At 34.5% G+C, this 23,319-nt stretch overlaps 1 protein-coding gene across 8 annotated transcripts in view; it reads right to left on the reverse strand.

Moving 5' to 3' along the window:
* Window positions 1-23,319, reverse strand: part of LOC149409637 (uncharacterized) — a 135,074-nt gene that overhangs the window by 40,391 nt on the left and 71,364 nt on the right. For all 8 annotated transcript variants that reach the window (XM_089649620.1, XM_089649622.1, XM_089649621.1 and 5 more), the window contains one exon: window positions 3,147-3,242. In XM_089649620.1, the coding sequence (XP_089505746.1) occupies window positions 3,147-3,242 (96 nt within the window). The remainder of the gene's footprint in view (window positions 1-3,146; window positions 3,243-23,319) is intronic.

A 23,319-nucleotide genomic window follows, 5' to 3' on the forward strand; every position in this document is an offset into this window, starting at 1 on the left:
TTATTTATTTATTTATTTATTTATTTACGGACAAATAGTCCATTAACAACATATTAATTACACGAATAAGTTTTATAAACAGAGATGACAGTGAAAGGAGAGCATATATAAATGAGGAGCGAAGACAATAACAATGACAATAATAATATAAAAGTAAGAATGGGAGATAATAATAAGTCAAAGCATGAAGATGGTTCAAAGGGCATTAGAAATTAGACATTGCGTATTGACTGTCGAAAGTCATTTTGGCATATACCACAAAATTCAATGCTTTGACTTGACAGTGAGTTGACAAGTCTCGACATTCTGGACAAAGGAGAATGGTATCCATAATTGGTAGAATGTTGATTGACGAACAGCAATTCATTATTTCGGAGTCTACGGGAAGGGATGTTGAATTGGATAAGTTGCAACAAAGCAGGTGAGTCTGTAATACCATTGATAATCTTAAATATGCAAATCAGATCAGTGTCCCTTCTACGTTTCTCCAAAGAAGAAATGTTTAAAGTTTGTTCAACTTCATCATATGAGTACTCTCCTCTTACAAGACCCAACCTCCAAGCGATTCCTCGTAGGAAGGTTAATGGTTAAAATTATGGTTTTCTTATACGTGCTCGGGAAAACTCCTGTCTTAAAGCTATTGTTTATAATATGAGAGATTGGTGTAGAAACATAATTTTTAATGATTTTTAGTGTTTTTACGGCGAGACCGTCAAATCCCGGAGCAGAACCACCTCGCATTTTTGATATAATTTGTACAATTTCAGACGGATTGGTTGGTTCGAAGAGTTCAAGTTTAGTTTCTATATTCGGAATATTTTCAATATACATATTATTTATTTTTTTCACGGTAATTTTTTCTGCTAGACTCTTTCCGATATTTGCGAAGAAATCATTAAAAGTGTTTGCTGCTTTTTTAGGTTCTTCAATACAGTTAATTATGTTATATATCACATCACATCACAACACATCACATCACAATATTGTATTGAACTGTTTGTACTGTACTGTACTGTACTGTACTGTACTGTACTGTACTGTACTGTGTTGCGTTGAATTGCATTGAATTGTATTGCATTGCATTCCATTGTATTAAATTATATTAAATTATAGCGAAGTTTGTCTTTGACATTGTTTTTTATTAAAAAAATCTACAGTTTTATTCCTACTTTGATGAAATTTTGCACACTTGACCTTCAAAATAAGAGGAATGAGACTCTCTAAGTGAGATTTGGAAAAACCACCCCTATCCCCTTTCCCCCACCTCTTTAAGCAGAACTTTAATAGTTCTTGATGAAAATTTGCACACTTTACGTTAAAAGTAAGAGGAAAATTAATGTCTACATCTGATTGGCACAGCCACTATTATTTTAACAACACATAGCTCTTGGCGTTGTTTTTCGCGAAAACGGTGCTATATAAATTAGCCAAATATTATTACAAATTTATTAAATCAAACTTTACCTGGGCACGAGAAATTTTAACCCGCGACCTCCGGATTCGTAATAGAGAGCCTTACCTCTCGACCGCGGAGTATGTCAGAGACAGAATTCTCATTCTAACTAAACTAAACTAATAATGAAGCAAAAATTTAGAAACTAGTTAAGAAGCCGAAATTTTGATTCGGTTTTGGTTTCGGCCGAAACTTGTAAAGAAGCCGAAATTCGGTTTCGGTTTCGGCCGAAACTTGTAAAGAAGCCGAAATTCGGTTTCGGTTTCGGCCGAAACTTGTAAAGAAGCCGAAATTCGGTTTCGGTTTCGGCCGAAACTTGTAAAGAAACTGAAATTCGGTTTCGGTTTCGGCCGAAACTTGTAAAGAAGCCGAAATTCGGTTTCGGTTTCAGCTGAAAATGTAGTTTTGTTACTTATACACAAGTAGAATGTAGAATCATCAGACTATGTCTAGAGAGAAGTGGTATTTCGTCATCGGGAGTGATTTGAATGATGACTTCAGCGATGATGCCCCCCTGAAGAATCGCAGAGAACTCGGTGGCAGACATCCCATGTAAAAAATATGCTTCTAATTGTGGATCTCAATGTAAAGTTGACAAGAGTTCCATCTCTCTCAGAAAACGTGGACAAAATTAAACCGCATCTGGTGTTGTTATAACTGCTGTGCGTACATCTTTAAGAGAAAGCTACATTCTGTATATTCTTGGTATACCTTATATCGTAGGTAATAGGCATTAAAATCGCTTGACAAACGGAGTCTAGTAACGTTCGATTTCAAGCAAAAAACTGGTTTTTATTTATTTTGTAAATAATTTTATAAGAAAGCAAAAAAGTTAATCAAGTGAAACGGTTACAGATAATCTTAGCTATAATACTGTATTTTTAAAAAGTTGTTTACTTTATGCGTTCATACATTTCTATTGAAAATATATTTTTTTTAGTAGTTTGCATTTATATTTTTTGTTGGGTAATTTTTTATTTTTATTTGTATTTTACTCAAGCGAAGCTATAGGAAACCTTCAATTTATCTAAAGCATATTTTTTGGTATTCATGATGTACACCAATTCGTTATAAAGATTAATCAAAATAGTGATTTAACATTAAGCTTCGCCTTACTGTCTAAATAGTAGTAGTCTGTTTGTGCGCTTAGTTCTTCTAAACTACGCAACTGATTTTGATAGGGTTTTCACAATCACTTAGAGAATTTATCCCAGAAGGTTTATGTATATAATACATGCATATTATATATAAAGTAGAGAAAAGTCGATGTAATTGTAATTTTTTAGACATTATCTAATCGAGAATGCAGTTTGAAAACTTCAACGGTTCTTTTAGAAAATAACAGAGGACGCCACTTCCATTTACAACAGCCATTAACTGTACAGTCATTAAGATAGTAATAGATAAAATTTCTAAAATGAAATATAAAGTTACTAATGGGCCGGGCAAACGTTGTCCTGCCACAGACCGACTTCTATGTAGAGAAGTTATTTTTGGATGAGAAATTTTAAAAATCTTTTTAGATCTCGACAACAGCGCCAATTATCGGGTCCAAAACTATTCAATGTTTCAAGCTGGAACCAAACATACACATTCACAAAATTTCATAAAATCGGTTGGACGGTTTCGGAGATTAGCGTTTACGAGGACAGTGACAGTGATTTTTATATATTTGGAAGATAATAATACTTACAACATCATCCTTGGTGTCACATTCACAGAAAACGTTCGAGATTTTAGGGGCAGGACTTTCAGTGAGGACTCGAACCAACTCGATACCGACGCCATGCTGAAAAGAAGAAAAAACAGTTAATTAGTTCATTTAATTTAACGTAATACTAGAAGTCAGGATTTATTTCAGTGCAGAAATTTTGGGACTAACTAACATATGTATTCCTCTTTGCCCAGAATACTAATGGAGGGAAACAATTATACAGTCAGTGGACATCTTCAATTTATCTTTAAGGCGATGCCATACGTAGTAATGCAAAATCATGTGTTTTTGGTTTGAAAATTTGGTCGCCTAGAAATGTTTCAGATGCTTTAATTAAATACTGCGAGTAGAATACATCTTGGCCTTTGAAATAATTGAGTATTTTTTAGATAAGTCTTTTTATAAGCCCAGAAAAAAATAATGTAAAGGCTTTTTGGCTATATTTTTTTCTTGCATAAATCAAAACAAGCGGATGGCGTTAAGCGGCAATTTAAACCTTATCGCCATCTACGTAAGGGTTGTTATTGATAGCGGTTCAATTTAAAATATTACACGACGTAGTGCATCGCCTTAAACAAATATAAAATGTTGTTAATGAAGCAATCCAGTTATGTACAATAAATAATGTATATTTCTTAATATTCATATGTAAAAGCCCCGCAAAGGGGCGTTAATTAATAAATAAATAATATTTCACTTCTCAATATTATTCCCATCATACAGAAAACGGGAAATCGTTTTAATAAACTAAGAACTTGAGAATAAATATACATAATTTTGTAATACTGTTACAATGAAGAACTGCAATCCATTTTTTAAATCACTAATAACCTTCTAACTATGCATGTATATTTGTTAAATTGTTACAGTTAGTGTTTAACACTTTATGGTCGGGCATTTTACGGTCAAATTGGGGGCGAAGCGCGGGTGTTTTTTTTTTTTAATATTTAGACTTTCCGCAAAATATTCATATCTTATGATCTATTTGATTTTTTTCGATGAAACTTTCAGTGTTTTACTTTAAAAAGATGTCTCTATTAATTTACTTAGCAACGTATGTGTAATTTCTTTTTTTACGAACAAAAACTTTCTACTTTCTTGGGAATCATAGAAAAAACAGTATTTCACAATCGAAATAACATATCGAAATTTATTCATACAAAATTACAAGATTATTTAGAAATTTTCAATATATATAAAAAAAACTATAACCTAATAGTGCTTCAATGTGTGATAGCGTTCGAAACACTTGCCTTTATGCAGGGGCACATTGCAAAACATGCACATGTACCGCGTTTCACTGCGTAGTTTGTGAGCGGAACATACGCGACAACGATTTTATTATTTTTATTTTTTGTTGTGTTTCAAACTCATTGTATTGACAGGTAGATAGATCGGGTACCGCCGACAATAGAAAACACATGACCCCGCACCAGTTTAGAACCACTTGTTTACAAGTTTCCCGCTCCTTACCGCTTTGCGCAACAAAACGAGTAAACTCGTCTTCCGCGTCTTGCTGTAAAAGGCGTATGACGAGCAAAGTTTGAAATCGCAAAGAATGTGTTAACAGTTAAAATAAGTTTTAATTATTCTGGTCTCCAAAGAACGGATTTTTTTTTGCAACCGGCGCTGTATTTTGTATGGGAGTCGAAACATTTTTATACTTAAGATTATCCGCTTTTAACATCGAAGAATACTAGGTAAAGTGTTAGCATCTCGTCACTAATGTTATCGTATTGAATTAAAATGGAAAAATGCATCTATGACCGCTGATATAACAATTTACCGGTGTTTAAAAACCTGTTTTAAAATATTTTCATCGGTTTTAATGCGAATGTAGACCAGAGTTGCCAATGCATAATATGTTCTAAAATATCCACAACAGATGAAGAGATTTGCAAATACCTGAAAGATGCCTTTACTTCCAAAATGAAACAAAATTATATTGAAATTGAATCAAATAGCATCGTTTTTTGATTATCTAGTCGTATCTTCTCTTCCGTGATCTGCTATGCGAATTATGCGACCCCTTATCCTGCCTACAGCAATCTATTTACGGAGCGCATTGATCACGCGGCTGTCATCTGTCAAGGTGACAGATCCCATACAAAATAATGATATTCCGCGGCAGTTCCCCAATTGATCTGATCCCCTCTTCTGAGGAAGATTACAGCGTATTGTGACACCTCAACATACAATCTGCATAGGCCACTCCCAAATAAGCGTTTAGCGTAATGTGTCTTAGGCTTCATCAAAAAAAAAACATCGCAAAAAATCGTGTTTTATTTAATTTTGTGAAGTTCAATCACAGATATTAAAATGTTTTCCGATCATTATTTCAAGAATTTAATTTGCCACATTATACAATAAAATCATATCGGGAAAAGGGTTCTTAAGTAGGAGATTTTGCACTTTAAAGCAGTTGTTAAAGGCATGACACTATATTTTTTTCTAGGCTTATAAAAAGACTTATCAACAAAAAACTCGATTATCTCAAAGGTCAAAATGTGTTCTGCTCGCAGTATTATTTAATTAAAGTATCTATGATATATCTAAGAGATCAAATATTCAAAACCAAAATAAAAAAAACACATGATTTTACTTTTAGTTCGGGTACGTATTGATATACCCTATAAATAAAAATATCGGTGAGTTTATTTTTTTACACAAATCTAGAAAGAATTATAGAAAATAATCTAGATTCCGAGATTGAAGAGTAACTGTCTCACTGTCTAGACAAGATTTCTAAAAAGCACCTCTTTCCCACCCCTTAAAGCTCCGTAGTAAGCGATCAAAATGGTTAGAAAGGGAGGTATGTAAAGACGATTGTTATCGGTGGAAACTTCATCTAGTTAATGATAAATTAACAAAGTCGCCGAAACATCTTAGAATTAATTAGTTCGTGAGCAATTAGTCCACGTTACGAATCTACGAGAATAAAACATGACACAGTAGGTCGGGAAGTTATCGATTTTACAGACGTAAACAAAGACATAGAAAAAGCACATGAATTATTTTATGTTTTAGAGCGAAAGCATTTTGTGATATGAAATTATAAACGAAACGCACCTTTGTGGTAGAATTGTAGACTCCTTTGCTTTGGACCCAGAGGTCAAGCGTGGGCAGTTATCTCACCACGTACAGACAGATTGGTATATACTCTCAGTATCACCCTGGTGAAAGACCACCATTCTATATATTGCTAGAAATGGCTTTAAGGCCGCGCATTCCGAATTTCTACCGATTTTTGACATATTTTTGTTTCTGACACTGTTTTAAGCTCTTAAAAAAATATAAGTTATTTTTCGAAGATAATCTCTACATTTTCCGAGCCGAAGAAGTAATTATATGAAATAGATGATTGAAAAAAATCGCAAAGTACACTGCGAAAATTATTTAAAATTCATCTGGTTCTGTTATTTAGCATGTTATAAGCATGAAAAAAAAGATCACAGTGTTTCTTCAAATGCTACTTAAGAAATTTGCCGAGAGATTTTTCCTCTATTTTAAATAAGTCATACTATGTATGATTTAAAATTTTCACGGCCAAAAGTATTAAAGTTATTTGCCTTAGCCAATGTTATCTGCCCACATCTAGCCACATCTGCCCTGATGATGGACATTGCAATGCTGTCCGAAACGTTGGCTAAAGAAGGAGGTAGCGCAACACGGCGTAATACCCCAAAAACAAATCACTATAAAGTCATATCTACTTTATTAAATATTTTCGCTTACGCCTTACGTAACTTACGTTTCTTTTATGTTAGTGATCTCTTTCTAACATTTGATTACGTCACCGTGTATCGTGACCCGATCTCAATAGCCCAGTACTTCCCAACCTTCATCTTTCCCATCTCAATCGCTTCCCACTCCATCCGTTCTCACAATATTACCCCAAATTCGGGATGTCGTAGTCTTACACCGCCCTTCAGGCGATTTCCCACGAAACGGCGCTATATACATTATTCAATTATTATTGCTATAATTACTAGCTCCGAGCAGATGAGAGTGTCGCAACGTCATTTCCATTGTGATTTATGAAGCCTTGAAATATCCATTTAAAATCATATAAACCAAACATGTGTATAATCTTAGTGTGCAAGTATCACCAAGAATATAGGTAAAAAAACACAAAAATCGCTCGGCAAACGAATTCTTTAGCGCGATAGAAAAAAAGTTAATCAAGGAAGATTGTCATAGTTCATCTTAAGGCGATGCAATACGTAGTAATGCAAAATCATATGTTTTTGGTTTGAAAATTTGGTCGCCTAGAAATGTTACAGATGCTTTAATTAAATACTGTGAGTAGAATACATCTTGGCCTTTAAAATAATCGAGTATTTTTTATATAAGTCTTTTAATAAGCCCAGAAAAAAATAATGTATACGGCCTATGAAAACTGCTTTAAAGTTCAAAATCTCCTACTTACGAACCCATTTTCGTTTATGATTTTATTTTATAATGTGGCAAATTAAGTTATTTATAAAATGATCAAAAAACATTTAAATATATGTGCCTGAACATCCACAAAATAAAATAAAAGGCACTTTTTGGCCATGTGTTTTTCTTGCACAAATCAAAACAGGCGGATGGTGTGAAGCGGGAATTTAAGCCTTATCGCCATCTACAAAAGGTGTGTTATTGATAGCGGCTCGATTTAAAATATTACACGACGTAGTGCATCGCCTTAACTATAAAAAATAGGAAAAGCATCAATTTATCGAAAAAAAATTATGGTACTCATAATGTAAGCCGATTCGTAGTAAAGATTAGTAGAAAATAGTAATTTAGCATTATTGTTGACTGAACGGTAATTCTGTATTTCTCCGTTTATTTTTTTTAGTTTTTTAAATCCCGAGCGAAGCAATGACCAATACTGTATGAATAAAATTTGAATTTAACACAGTGTATTAAATCTATTTCCCATGAAATATTGTTTTAAAGTTAACAAAAAATTGTGTTTAAAATAAACAAAATTACGCCCGGCCGAATCTTTCGCAAACCGATTCGAATTAAATTGGTCAACCTATTTCGTTCACCAACCTTGAAGAACTAATCCGTCTAGCTTTGACCCTAAATATGCCCGCGAATTATAGAATGATGACTTCGAAGTCAAGATTCTACTTGGACTAGTGATGGGCACATTCGAAACATAAAAAAGATTTTTGGATATATTTCTACCACACCACCTAACCTAACCTAACCTAAACTAGCACGATGAGTATTAAACCATTGTACGATATAAACTACTAGTACGTTATAAACAGTAGAAAAACAAAAATTTCCTCCGAAATCATAAGATTTAAAGGCCTCCGTGGTCGAGGGGTAAGGCTCTCGATTAGCTATCCGAAGGTATCGGGTTCAAATCCTGGCGTGCGCAAGTAAATTATATTTGATGAATTTGTATTATTTCACAATTTATTTAAGATAATACATAGTACAGGGTTTTCCAATAAGAGGTGTCATTTTGAATAGCCCGCTATTTCGGTAGTTGTTACTTTTGAAGCTGTCATTTGACAAGTAGAAACCACGCCATTAATAAAAATGGAACGATACACGCTTCAACAACGCATTGAAATTATTAAAATTCACTTAAGTGAATCAAATGCAAATCATCTTGAGTGATGAGGCCCATTTCCACCTCGGTGGCTTCGTCAACAAGCAAAATTGTCGCATCTGGGGCTCGGAAAACCCAAGAGTTATTTTTGAAAAGCCTACCTATCTTCAACGCATCCTTACTTTTTCGAAAATGAGGCTGGAGCAACAGTTACGGTGAATGGATTGCGCTATCGAGAGATGATTAATGATTTTTTATGGCCGGAATTGGATGGTATTGATCTGGACAACGTTTATTTTCAACAAGACGTCGCTACGTGCCACACAAGCAACGAAACCATTGATCTTTTACGATTGAATATCAAAATAACACCTCTTATTGGAAAACTCTTATTGTATATTTGCGGAACGTTCCAGAGTGGAATATACTCTCAGTATCGCCTTGGTGTAAGACCACCATTGATAATTGAAATGGCTTTAGCCATGTTTGGTGACCAGATCTGAATAGCTAGGAACTCCCCATCTCCTTCCCTTCCCCACTACTTTCAGTCTCACAATATACTCCAATTATTGCGGATGCCATAGTCTCACTGGTTCCCGGCAGTTGGAATTTTCAAAAAATGATCTTTCCCGAAACATTAAAACGGAACGCTGAAAGAAATTTACAGACAGATGCAAAGCAAAACGGTCGACTTAAAACAGGACTTCACTATAATGCTCAATCAATTTTTACTTTTTTTTATCAAAAATACTAATTTCGGTTGTATTGTCTGAAACTCCGGCTCAATGAGCTCTATTACTTAAAATTGCTTTGAATTTAAGTGTCATTTTCAAATTAGAACTGATTGTTTGAACAAAGTCATACAAAAGTGATATAATAAATGTCTTTTCCAAAATTAGAATTATAATATCCCGTGATTTTTCATGTGTGCTAGTGATATAATATTGTTAATCGCGTTAAGGCCCATTAAATGTTTAGATTAAACAATGTAACAAGTTGCGATTGTTTCGATTTTTTTTAAATAATCGAACATTTAGAAATATATCGATAATTCGATTATTCACATCACTAGCTTAGTTAAAGCCAAAAAGTTGATCGTTTGTATAAATAGGATAGTTGCCAAAAAATCAAAATTGCTCAGTTGACAAGATTGACTGGTCGGCTCGTAGGACCACGTGGTAGTTTGTTGTGTATATTTTATTTCACAATGTCCCTTTCGACAAGAGCTGGGTCAATCGATCGTTTTACACGACCCGGATCGATCACGACCCACAACCGTGAGCGGGTCAAGAAAACACGATCTTTGAGCGGATTAATCGTATGAATTTAATATATTTATTTATTTTTATATAAATTACAAACAATACAAAACAAAATTAAACTTTGTCTGTCCAACTGGGAAGGATTCCCGTTTCAGGACAGCCAAATTGTGTATTTAGTACATAATATTCTTACAATGGAATGGCGATGCTGTCAAAACAAATTTTGAGAACATTGTTGTGACAGGATGGTTTCTTTATCCTTGAAAGAATCGCAAAGATGTAATTTATTACCAGGGTCAATTTGGATAACATTAGTAATTGCATTCAGAACAGATGAATGGTTTCTATCGGGACATCACAAGTCTGAGATTCTTTCCAGGGCATTTTGGAGAACATTTACATTGTATAGTTAGAATTTCCACAATTATACATCAGTATAAGACATATTATGAATCCTATAGTACTATATTTTTAGAATTTCTTAGGTGATAGAAATTACACATTACTAGCCCAGAATATTATGCCGTATGACATATGAATTTCCAATTTTAAAATTTCGAATATGTTTTATCACATCTATTAACGATCAACCTTCCCGACATAGGGAACTGGTTCAAAAAGTATCTGGAAGAAGCTGTTCTTTCTAAGTCTCCGATAACTGGAAACTGGAACCACAGTGATTGTATATTTTAGATTTTAGGAATCTACCATCTCTATTAAATAGATAAATTTTGTCTGTCGCGATAATGTGATTAGAGACGTGATATCAGGTCTACAAAATTCATGCATCTTTATTATCTTCTACGGTCACTCGCAACGCCACACCAGCATTTGGAAGTCGGCGAGAAGAGGTTGTGACACCCGGGTGCTGAAACACTATGGGCGTTCGCCTCGCCACACCGACACTCGGGTCGCGAGAGTAGGTCTTGAGAGTGGTTCGCTATTTTTTTACATTTTAATGGATATTTTATAGCTTCTTAGCTCATGATGCAAATAAGTTTATTTATAACGAGAAAACATATGTGTTCATTTCGTGACGCCGGGGCTCAACATTCCAGAGTTTTTTTTATGCTTCAACACACGAGGACCCATTTTCTATTCTTAGTAAAAAAAATTATAAAAAGAGATTTCAAAATTTTGAAGAAAAAACATTGTAAGGTTTGCGTTAGGTGTGAATGCTCTCCTTGTTCTACCGGTATTTTAACGGAAGATGCTCTGAATAACTAGCGTGATTGATTCATTCGGCACCGTTGCATAATCGGAAGCCACCCGTATACATTTGACATTTCGTCAACCCGGGTTTCTTCAAGACCCATGTTTACGCCTACATCTCCTCAAAATGACCATCCACACAGCATTCACAAAGACGACATGCCCTTAGGGAAAATTATTATCTTCGGAGCCTCCTGTGTGGAGTTAATGTAAAAAATTCCAAGCGAAACCGGTTTACAAAGCTAGTTGTATGAAAAGCATAAATCATGGTGTTTATTTGCGCTTTGACACTGACAAAAAACGAAGTTTATTCAACAAATATTAAAAAAAAACCGTAAGCCATGTATTTGCTCAATCAGGAAATTTCGAAAATCCATGTCACGCAATGGCTGTGTTCGGATGGTTCTAATATTCTATCCACTATCGAGATGTAGAGAAACACTGAATAGACAAACCAATAGAAGAATGTTAGGGGCGTGTCTGTGCTCGAAGTGTGCCCGAAGATTTCAAAGAAGGTCAATTTTTAATCATTGAAGTTGAAGATAACTTTCACCCGTTGGACAATTTTGGCAGATACGAGTATATATATATACCCCAGCCTGACACGGTCTCATAAAAGTTATGCTATCTCATTTTATATTATGGTGAGAAATATGATTTAAACAGTGTTAAAAAGATAGAATACCGCGGTTTTAGTTTGCATAAAAATTTACTGTAAACGCACTCGAAAAATTCGCGTTAAATGGTTCGCGAATTCTGAAAATGCATTTTATAGAAATAAATCAGTATTTCGATAAAAACTCTGGAATCAACACTACATAACAATATAATAGGAATAAGATTAAATAATTAATCCGTAAGTAAATTTTCATGTTCCGATTAAGTTCTATCAGTGATAGAATATTTCTATTTAAAATAATATTTCTCTGATGGTTTGTGAATAATGTTTATGTCTCTATTGTTTATATCTCTATTATGATTTGATTTATATCTACAACCTCTATCCGTGGCTATAAATGTATTGTTTTGTAAATTTTTCGTTTTTATATAATCTTTATAGTTTTGTATAAATTTTTTAATTCATATTCCTTTGTCACATATTTAATTTACTTATTCCATATTATGCCTCAGTCTCAGTAGAGGTAAAGTCACAATGAGGAAATCCATAATTGGTTTTATTTTACTACACAATACGTATGTACAAACTGATTAAATGTAAACTGTCGATTTCCCGAAAATTAATAAATAAATAAGCGAAACCTGGTTGTCTGTCATTTATTAATTCACTAAATTATCAATTTGACACTTCTATGGAGTATCTGATCCGTGTTTTCTAAATTACTCACAGTCGATTTTTTACTAATGGCAGTGTACTGAGATTAATCAAAAGCAAACTAGAAATAGTTTGATGTAGTAAATCAGCAAATTTTGAAAATCAAGTCACGCCATGGCTCTGTTTTTCAGGTTCTAACTTCTAACTGCCACCAGGATGGGGTACATAATAACGTTTTATAGCGCACGGACACGCAAAGTCGGCCATTATGCTTTGGCGCCCAAACGGAAATAGTAACAAATGAATATTGTACCCTCCGTGACAATCTCCGTTTCTTGTAAGGGGTGATTGGAAGTTGATGCGAAATATTTAGTAATTAAAACAAAAAAAATACATTAGCTCCACACAGGAGGTCCTGAGGAACAAAAATCCCTCAAGGCCTATGTAATCTTTGGGGATGCTGTTTGGAGGTTTCATTTGCTGGGTCCAGAGAGAGTCCGGCTGGAGAGGTCAAAAGGCCTAACTCATTCCTCAAGACCTAGACAAACCTCACCTCTTGAACCCGGACACCCCTGCTAAGTCTGGGTTTTTGGTTTATATTTATTGAAGTGAAACTTCTTTAGGCGCGTAATGGATTTTCGTGGACGGAGTAAAACCGAGTCAGGATCGACACGAAAATGCGGGTACCCCCACCACCGCTCACCGTTCACCGTTCACTGTTTTCAGTAAAAGCAACAAATCATTAGCATGCGCATAAAAGTTTTTATGTGTTTTATTTAAGTACTTTTTTACTCGGTAGTATAATTTTGTTTGGCGCATGCCTTAGCTGTGGTACAGACGTGGACAGGGCTTTCCTGTACCGTCCGTCCGCGGTTCAGTCTGGTTTAGTCGTCCGTCGAGAGCGCTCGCGTCGCGCGCTTTGCCGTTCCATTCGTATTCCAGTATATAAATATTGTTTACTGTCGAGGAAGTTGTTATAAACTTTAAAAAATATGTTTAAAATGCCGTGTAAATATACGTGTTGTGCGTTCAGCTTGCTGCTGCTGGTTTTAGTGAGTAGTGCTGCCTCCAAAAATGTGGATAATTCCGATAGAACCTTCGAGGAAAGCAATTGCAGTAAGGTGAGACAGTTCCTCGAGACCAGGAACATCTCGGCTGTACCGGCTCGAGGCGCAGACGACAAAGGTAAGAAACCGACAAACCAACAGAACCCACATTCATAAATTGTGGTTCATACGGTTTGGTACAGAATTTCAGTGTTAAAAATGAGTAGTGACGAGATATTTAATTGTAATATTGTTATTTATGTAATATTGTATACTTGTGAATAAATTGAAAATTTTTGGAACTATACATTAATCGAACGTCATTCATCTATAAGAAAATATTAGAAAAAGCAAATCCATGCTTCGTCGTTGAATTATTTAACCTCTAATTTTCAAACTAACCTAAGAGAGAAAATAGAGATGATGAAATGAAAATAGAGAGAGAGGAATACTAGAAGTTTCACTTCTGTCTTGCGTAGGCTTGACACACCCATTTTTTTCTGGGAACTTTAGCGCACTTATATATAAAATGTCATCGCTACTACTTATTCAAGATACCACACGGTAGAACAAGTGTTCTAGCACAGCATAGCATGACAATGAAGGATCTTGGAATCATGTTTGATAGTAGACTGACATTTAATGCTCATAAATATATATATGTTTCAAAACTGTCATTAAAATTGTACCACCTACATGTAAAAGCCCTCTGGGTTAGATAAATAAATAAATAAAATAAAAAATAAGTATTGAGACGACATGTAGCACTTCACTAAGAATTCTGGGCTTTGTTCTACGCACTGCAAGGAATTTTAGAGACAACCGGGTGCTTATAATTTTATTTAATTCCTTAGTCTAAGCAGTAGACTTGAAAGTGGGTCGGTGATTTGGAGTGCACACCAGGTAAAGTATTCTCTCATGTTGGAGAGAGTTCAGAAGAAATTCTTGAGATTTCTCTACATGGGGGAGTATGGCTACTACCCGTGGCTCTATCCCACTGACTTTCTTTTGGGTATGCTCGGAATGAACTATCTACGGGTCAGGAGAGATGTGCGCATTGCTACACATTTATTTAGACTGATTCGTGGATGGTTTGAAAACTCGGTCATCATGGAAAGCATTTATTTCTTTGTTCCCGATGGTTATCTCCGTCACCGACAACATAGACTATTTTATCTCACGGCCTGCAGAACTAACTTGCCAATGGTCATGCCTGTGGGGAGAGCAATCTTGCTGTTGAACAGAATCAATACGGATATCGATATTTTTAGCATCAATGAAGCTTCTTTTAAAAGGCAAGCTCAATTATTACTGGTAGGTATAGTTCATATATACACGCTGTTCACGAGTATATTAATGTAAGAATTCATATGTATGTATTAACAAATGTATTTTAAAAACGCATCAAAATTAACAACTTTGTAATGTTTTTAAAATGAATGAAACTGAATTGAATAGAATTGACAAGAGGAATGGTGCTACTGAATGAAATTTCTGAAACAGTGGATATATTTATGTAATTACTATTTAATGCAAGACTTTTTGAATTGGAATTGGCATTGCTCGACTTATCTCAACATTCCATAAATATAATATGCATGTATTATATATATAAACCTTCCGGAAGAAACTTTCTAAATGATAGTGAAAACCCTATCAAAAGTAGTTTAGAAGAACTAAGCGCATAAACAGATAGACGCGGATAGCGACTTTATTTTATACTATTTAGAGAAGTGTGTGATCAGATCTCAGAAGACAAGAAAAAAGGAATAGTAAAAAATCACTTCAATTTATATGTACAGGGTTTTCCAATAAGAGGTGTTATTTTGATATTCAATCGTAAAAGATCAATGGTTTCGTTGCTTGTATGGCACCGTAGCGCCGTCTTGTTGAAAGTAAACGTTGTCCAGATCAATACCATTAAATTCCGGCTATAAAAAAATCATTAATCATCTCTCGATAGCGCAATCCATTCACCGTAACTGTTGCTCCAGCCTCATTTTCGAAAAAGTAAGGTCCAATGACTCCGCCGGACCGTAAACCGCACCAAACAGTCACACGTTGAGGATAGAGAGGCTTTTCAACAATAACCCTTGGGTTTTCCGAGCCCCAGATGCGACAATTTTGCTTGTTGACGAATCCACCTAGGTGGAAAAGGGCCTCATCACTCAAGATGATTTGCATTTGATTCACTCAAGTGAATTTTAATAATTTCAATGCGTTGTTGAAGCGTGTATCGTTCCATTTTTATCAATGGCGTAGTTTCTACTTGTCAAACGTCAAAAAATGACAGCTTTAAAAGTAACATCTACCGAAATAACGAGCTATTCAAAATAACACCTCTTATTGGAAAATCCTATATTTTGTTCACGAAAATCACGTTTGGATCGATTTTCATGTTTTAATTTCTAATTTATTTTGTCGTGAATTAAATTTGAAATCAATAAGCTACACAGTTGATACTAGGAAGTAAAGATACATAAACAAAATTATATTTATAGCAATCATTACATCAAGGAGAACACGGTTCATTGGTCGCAAATCGTCGGAGATGCAATTTAGAATCTTTGTCAAATTAGTTGCGTCAGTGAACCGTCAAGAACCAATCGATTTGTCCACTACAGGAAACATAAATCTACGTACATGTCCTCGTGACTTCGAAACCTACGAGTTGTTCCGAACTGAACGGTTTTTATTTTTTTGTGAATATCGCACAAGAATCTGCCCGGAGCCAGTGTGACTATTTCATCCCCAATTGGATTATGTTGTGAGGATGAAGTTGGAGGAGAGAGAATGGAAATAAAGAAGAGAATGTCGGGAATTTATGTACTTGATTATTGTGATGTTTGGTAATAACTTGGGTATTCAAGCGATAGATGGCACCAGTCATAAAGCTTACTCCAGAGTCCGACAGATGTCGCTAGAGTGTAGCAATTGCCTGTGGGGTATCCTTGTCAGAATTCAGGCTTCTAGAAACAGAGAATGACCAACCCTCGGATGATGAACAGTGTAGCTAAAGCCAGACTTATTTACTGTAACGTAATTAAACGCAATTATCGTAAAGAACCTTTTACTTTATCAAGAGTTCCCAACACAGAAATTTGCGTAGTAAGCAGAGATATAACAATTATTTAGATCTTGTCACCAAACACGGCCAAAGCCTTTTTGTAATTAATTTTTGGGTTTGTGTTGAGGGTTTCGCTTCTTCCTTCTTTAGCCAACGTTTCTGATAGTATGGTGTCCATCATCAGGGCAGATGTATGGCGAAGTGTGTGTTTATGTGCTCCGCGCGTTAATTCTCATAGGGCCGGTATTTCAGTACAATAATTATTGAAATTATGGTTTGATATATGGTATATGGTTTGGTATGAAAATATGGTTTTCGGCGTTAAGTTTTAGTGTAATCGTCAAGTACCGGATACCAAGAACGATTAATGTAATATTAGTCATGGTTAAAGTCTCTTCAAAAAAGTTTTCTGTGTTATCCTAGATATTAGTTTAACAGGTTTCCCACAGATAGATGGGCGCACAGCTGTCGGTTATGCAGGAATTGAGGAACTTAAATTAAATAAATACGATTTCAACCTGCTGATAATAATCCTAGCTAATAGTTAATCACAAATAAAGTTGAAAGTGTTTTGTTAACCCTGTTTTATTTAAGGAGATTTTTTAATTATTTGTTCGATTTTGGGAACAATGCATGTGGTCTTACAAAAATCTTTGTAGAAACAATTGTGATGAGAAATCTGATCTAAACGTTAGAAAGAGAAAACACCACGCTTTATATTGAAATTTATAAATTAACGACAATAATTAAAATGAGAACTTTTATGAAACATAAGGTACCGACAATAATTTGGTGAATTTTTATTAATTATTTTTATATGAAACGACAAAAAAGTGAGGTTACAATAACATTTGTAATACATTTTACAACTATGCGCCATCTATGGGTAACTTTTCAAAGTAATATCTAGAATATCACAGTTTTTATTATGAATGGCGGTACATCACCGGGACGATAATGCGAGTAACTACCAACCACCCTGGGTGAAGTTGGAGGTTTGACGACAGCCAACCTACGATAAGAAACCATTACAAGGAATATATAACCTCAACTTTTGGTGTTGTTCTCAATAAAAAGTTTAAAAAATACATGTTTATTATCCCACTAGAAGACTTACAATATCATTTCTCATAAAATACTCTAAAAATACACACATTGGAAGACAGGCGTAAAATAAACAACTTAACTTTTTTATTCAAGATTCTAAACTCTAAATTCGACTGTTTTGCTAACTTCTTCAACTCATAAACTTACGAATACCTACAATAACAACACGACAAAATACACTATTCCACTGCAACACGCATAACTCCCCAATACAACGGTTTCACACTATGGGAAACCAATACTTAGGTGATGTCGATATATTTAATATTAACTTCGCGAATATTGTGGATCACGTAGAGGATTTATTGTATTTTTGTAAGCCAGTCAAATCGCTGTATTTTTTAATTGATGTTCTTGTCTTTTTATTTTTGTTTTTTGCATATATTATTTTTAATGTAATTTTATTTTTAATTATTTCTTTCTTATGTTTCAAAACTGTCATTAAAATTGTACCACCTACATGTAAAAGCCCTCTGGGCGTTAAATAAATGAATTTTCAACGGTTTACAAATAAGGTAAAATCAATGATCTTTACGATGGGAATTTTATTTGAGTAATCATCAGCATATCAATGATACACCATGTACCGACTAATATTGCGTAATAATTCGAGGTCGAGTGAACAGAATGCTGTGCCTCATTTGGATTTTGCGACCTTGTGTTGGTCTACCATTGTCAAGACAGAACAAACTAGAGCGTGATGCATCACACAACAAGTATCCAGAATATAAATTCTCAAATGTTTCTAAAGGTATCCCTATAAATGTAAATTATTTATATATAAGATTAATAAAAACAGGACCTTCTGATAAAAGTATTTCATGGAAAACGGTTTGCAAATTTTATAAAAAGTTTTTCAACTATCAATTAAAATCAAATTAGGGAAAACATCAGATTTTATTTTACTAGGCGATGCATTAGTAACTTCCCAAGGGATCCCACTAGAAACATTTGAGATTTTAGTAATACGTTCATCAGAAATAATTAAAATAAACCCCACGGAAAGTTCGATTTTTTAGGCCTGCTAGGGAAAATTTTTACCTGAAAAGTTGGAATTTCGTAATTTTTATAATTCTTTTTACTTGTATTATTCTGTAGAATCATCTACTGAAGTTAATGCACTTAACCACCGTATACCCCGTGCACCGGACAGCAGATAAATAAATAAGGAAATTAATATCTATCTGTTGTCACACATTTTGCGGTGCCAAATCCTTTGAGGCTTATCTCGCACGATGAATAAGTAACCTTGATAAGATTTTAAATCACCGCACACGTGTCATATCGCCATTTAAAGGATGAATTACTAGCACGACAAAACTGTGGGACCTTAGTAATTAATTCTCGGCGCTATGATGCATTATAATATTTCTGTTTAGATATAAGAATAGTTGCTCCACATTAACACGTGTAGAAACTGTTGAATGTTAACCCAATAAATACGCAAACAACTGGCCCAATCAGTCAGTCAGTGAGTGGTTTATTAACGCAGTCAGTTATCCGACGACTTTCGTGAAGTTGTTTTTCATTACAAATCCTTCCCCAAGGTACCCCCGAAAGGAAACCGGCATTTTACAGTCGATGTCACTGGCGTAGGTGTCCAGTACACCCTGTATAAAAATATATACCTACTAATTAACAAACCATTACATGATCGATGGTCACGCTTATTACGATATTTTTAAATAAAGCCTTTTGATTTACCTTACTTACTATAAAAGCCACTTACGTAGAATCATGAATACCAATTGACAGAAATTATTTGAAATGGCTGTCATCCCATACAACGAAAGCGAATTTTCATTGTATGTAATTAAAATGCTAAAATTAAAAAATCCCAAATGCAGTCAGTTTCCTTTTTCTAGTAATTAAGGTAAATCAAAAGGTTTTATTTAAAAAACATCGTGTTAAACGTGGCCAGCGATTCCGAATAATTACTATAGGGGTAGACAGACAGGTAGAAGGACAGACCGCCACACAACCCTTGACTTGGCATACCCTCTTCATTCACATTCATACATTGTCGTTCTGACTGTTGGCATGGCCCGACTCAATCATTTATCAACATTACATTTAATTCACTTGATCGTGTCATATTTTCCTAGGGCGTCCGCGAATTCTAATACCATTCGTTTCCGCGTCATATAATTATCTTTTAATTAATTTATTCAATAATTTATTTTAGTTATTTGTACATTAAAGTTTACAAATTATTAATTGTAACTTCCATCTTGCCTTATATGGTTCTTACAATCTATTTTGTATTGTCTATTGGTGTAGTTTTATTGATATCCTGCAACGCATTATATTTTACCCCTTTGTAGAATAAACTATTTTGCGTATTGGCTTTGTCTTTTTTTGGATAGTCTGATTTCACTGCAGGTCCTTGTTGAATATAATGGTCCACAGGACGATGGCTGAGACTCTAGACTGGCTCACAGACCTAGATGTCCCCCTCTGATCCCCCCCTTCCAACACGAAAGAAGAAGAACTATAACGGTTTTCCCGGAGAGGTTTGCAAGAATAACACCATAGAATGGTAAAAAAACCTTTTTATGCGGTAAAGCAAAAAACATCTCGTTTTGTCAATCTTTCGGTTCGATGAATCGTGAATTTTGACCGTTCGTTCAACCGCCATGCCTTTTTTCGATGTCTAATTTGGACGATAATAATGAATTTTGCTATTGATCGACGATGAAAACTGCAGAGGATATGTTGCTCTTGTCTTTTTTTCCATAGTTTAGCAGTTTGGTACTTTCGTCTTTATGCCTAGCTGCGGATGTTAATTTTTAAAACAAGGAGAAATTATGCTTTTTAGCATTTGGCGACTTGATCAAAATCTATTTTCATCCATATAGTTTTTCGAAAATAGTAAGTAAAAATAGTCCTCTTATTTTGAAAGTCATGTGCGCAAAACGTCATCAAATATGTAAATTCTCATAGACATATGAATATTAGTAGACCTGCCCTAAGTGATTAAAAGCGTATTATCCCCACTCCCCATACCGGTTCCATTGAGCCGGCTGGGCTCGCGTACGGCCTCAAGTGATATTTGAAAACGTGACGTCATCATTCTTGTGCGAACTATGGTCGAGGCATCATCGGTTCATTTTACGAAATAACACGGCAAAATGTTTACTTGTACTATGAAAACTGGTAAAAATAGATGCGAAAAAAGAGAATAAACCCAATTGTCGTATTACATTCCATATATAAGCATTATTTTATTTTATTTTAAGCATATTCACATCGTATAATATGAATCAGTTGTTACTATCACATCGAGAAACGTCTGGACGCGAAACACAAAGCTGGTTGGTTGCTGGGAAGTAAATTATGAACATTTATAAAAGTGTCTTAACTAAATACTCTGAAACTAACTACGACTCTGAATATAGAAGCTGCTTTACTTTGCCGAATTTGGACTTCGCAAATTTGTTCATAACGTGGCGAGTAATTTGCGCTCCCATGTAAAAATGTCTATTCATTCAAAGCAGATTTTACTTTTAAGAAGTAAATGGTGATATTATAATGCGAGATGCCTATTTACTGTCAGATTGATTTATTGACGAATCACAGTCATCTTCACTCCCTTCGTTCTTCAACAGTTGATTTTACCCCTCGCCTTTATCTTCTCGTCTATTAATTCCTATGTTTAATTCCTATGTCTGTGAAAATTCTGCTTTTAGGGTTGGGAAAAGGTGATGGTGTGGTTTTTGGAAATTTTGTAGACAGCGATCTTTCCCTTGTTTTGAAGGTCAAGCGTGCAAAATTTCACCAATCTCGGAATAAAACTGTTGATTTGTATAAACAACAAAGCCACGCCGTCAACCAGAGACACTCGTGAATGTTTTCTTGAGCGCGTGTTTTCGGTGTTAATCTCGGTTCACACGCCCTATCCACTTGGTTGATGAGTATTAAAATAAATCATGTAACTTGGAAAATATTTGAAAGTGAATTCTTACATAAAGAACAAGGCACCTTTTTAAGAATGTTAGTCATTATAATGACAATAAGTAATTTAAAAATAGATGAGGCAAAAAATGGCAACATTATTTTCGAGTTAATAAACTTCGTTAATATAAATGACAAAAATCGCACTCGATTATTTTTTTAAGGCATCTTCCCACTTTACCAACTTAAATTTTTTTTTTTGATGGATTTCGAAAACAGGCCACATCCAAAATATTGTGTATAAATTTCATAAAGATCAAAGCGTCCTAGCTATAATTTTTTCATACTTGACTATATTTGAGCGAGCAGGTATGCGTTAGCCTAGCTGCTCTGCCCCTTCTCAAGACTCTCGGCTTTATATACACAATCAGCCAGAAAGAGCCGAAGAGATGCCAGACTTGAAGAAAATTAACTGTTTGAACAAGTGTAAGGCATCCTGTATGGCGCTGGCATCGCTGATTAGCGAATAGATTTTCAGCAAAAAAAGCTTTAAACGCCTTGTACACGAAACCACCTTTTTTGTTGCTTCGTTGATTTTTTTCTCCGGAACTACTGAACCGATCAATAGGAAATTTGAACTCAACATTTGCCACATGTATGGCTACAGCTGGAACTAGAATTATTTATAAAAATGAGTTTAGGTACTTTTTAAAATCAAAAGATAACTAAAAATAGGCTTATTTTGGGATACTTTTTTTAAACAGCCGCCATTTTGTTATTTTCACATAAAAATTAATAATTCTAGTTCGGACAGTAGCCACAACCATACTGAACTCAAATCTTTTTGGTTTTTGTGTTTTAGATAAATCTACTCCGAAATAACATCAACGAAGCTGACTTAGCTTTTTTCGAAGGATAAATAAATTATGTAAATTAAATATAATTTTCATATATGTCAAGAGGTTATTGAGAGTTATGAAACCCAAAAAGGTTTACATCAATACCTTTATAGGAACCATAAAATAATTCGATTTATTTTCATCGATGTTGTAATATCCTTTAAAGCTCTATAATACAAGTCTTCGGTAGCCAGATGATATCCGATGATTTCTTTTGTATTTTTTCTACGTATTGGCCGAGTTCAAAAGTTCCGTTTATTGTTAAAATCACGAAAAAAAATGATAAACTACAGTTGAGTCTGCAAAAGCCTGTGAGTCATAGATAATTATTGTGTAGATAATGAGAATGGAGAATGATGAGTCATTAATTTTGACGTAAGAGAAAAGTAAAATCAATTAATTATTAGAATGGTTCTAGTAGTAATATAATAATAGATAGTTGAGTGATTAGATCTATTCAAATGATGGGAGATGATAATTACAGGTATATGAAAAACTATTCTTGATTTGCTTGAGAGAAAAAATAAATACGAGCATTTGAAGAAATAAATTTATCATCTCTAAATAGTATGAAATAAACAGAGATGTGCTTTATTTCCAATAAATCCATTTCAAATGGAAATGCAAAATGGGTATTTTCCATTTTACATTTTAAATGCTTTTCTAAAAACCATTTTGCATTTTGCATTTTAAATGCTTTTCTCAATGCATTTCCATTTTAAATGATTTTTTGCAACATTCTTCCTACTATCTCCATTCATCTGTTTTTCATAAGCCCCAAATATCAGTCGGTCCTCAACCTCGCTATGAGAGATAATTTACATTTGTCAAGTTG

The sequence above is a fragment of the Hesperophylax consimilis genome, chromosome 30, assembly GCF_061612785.1.
Source record: "Hesperophylax consimilis isolate HC1 chromosome 30, BYU_Hcon_1.0, whole genome shotgun sequence".
NCBI lineage: Eukaryota > Metazoa > Arthropoda > Insecta > Trichoptera > Limnephilidae > Hesperophylax > Hesperophylax consimilis.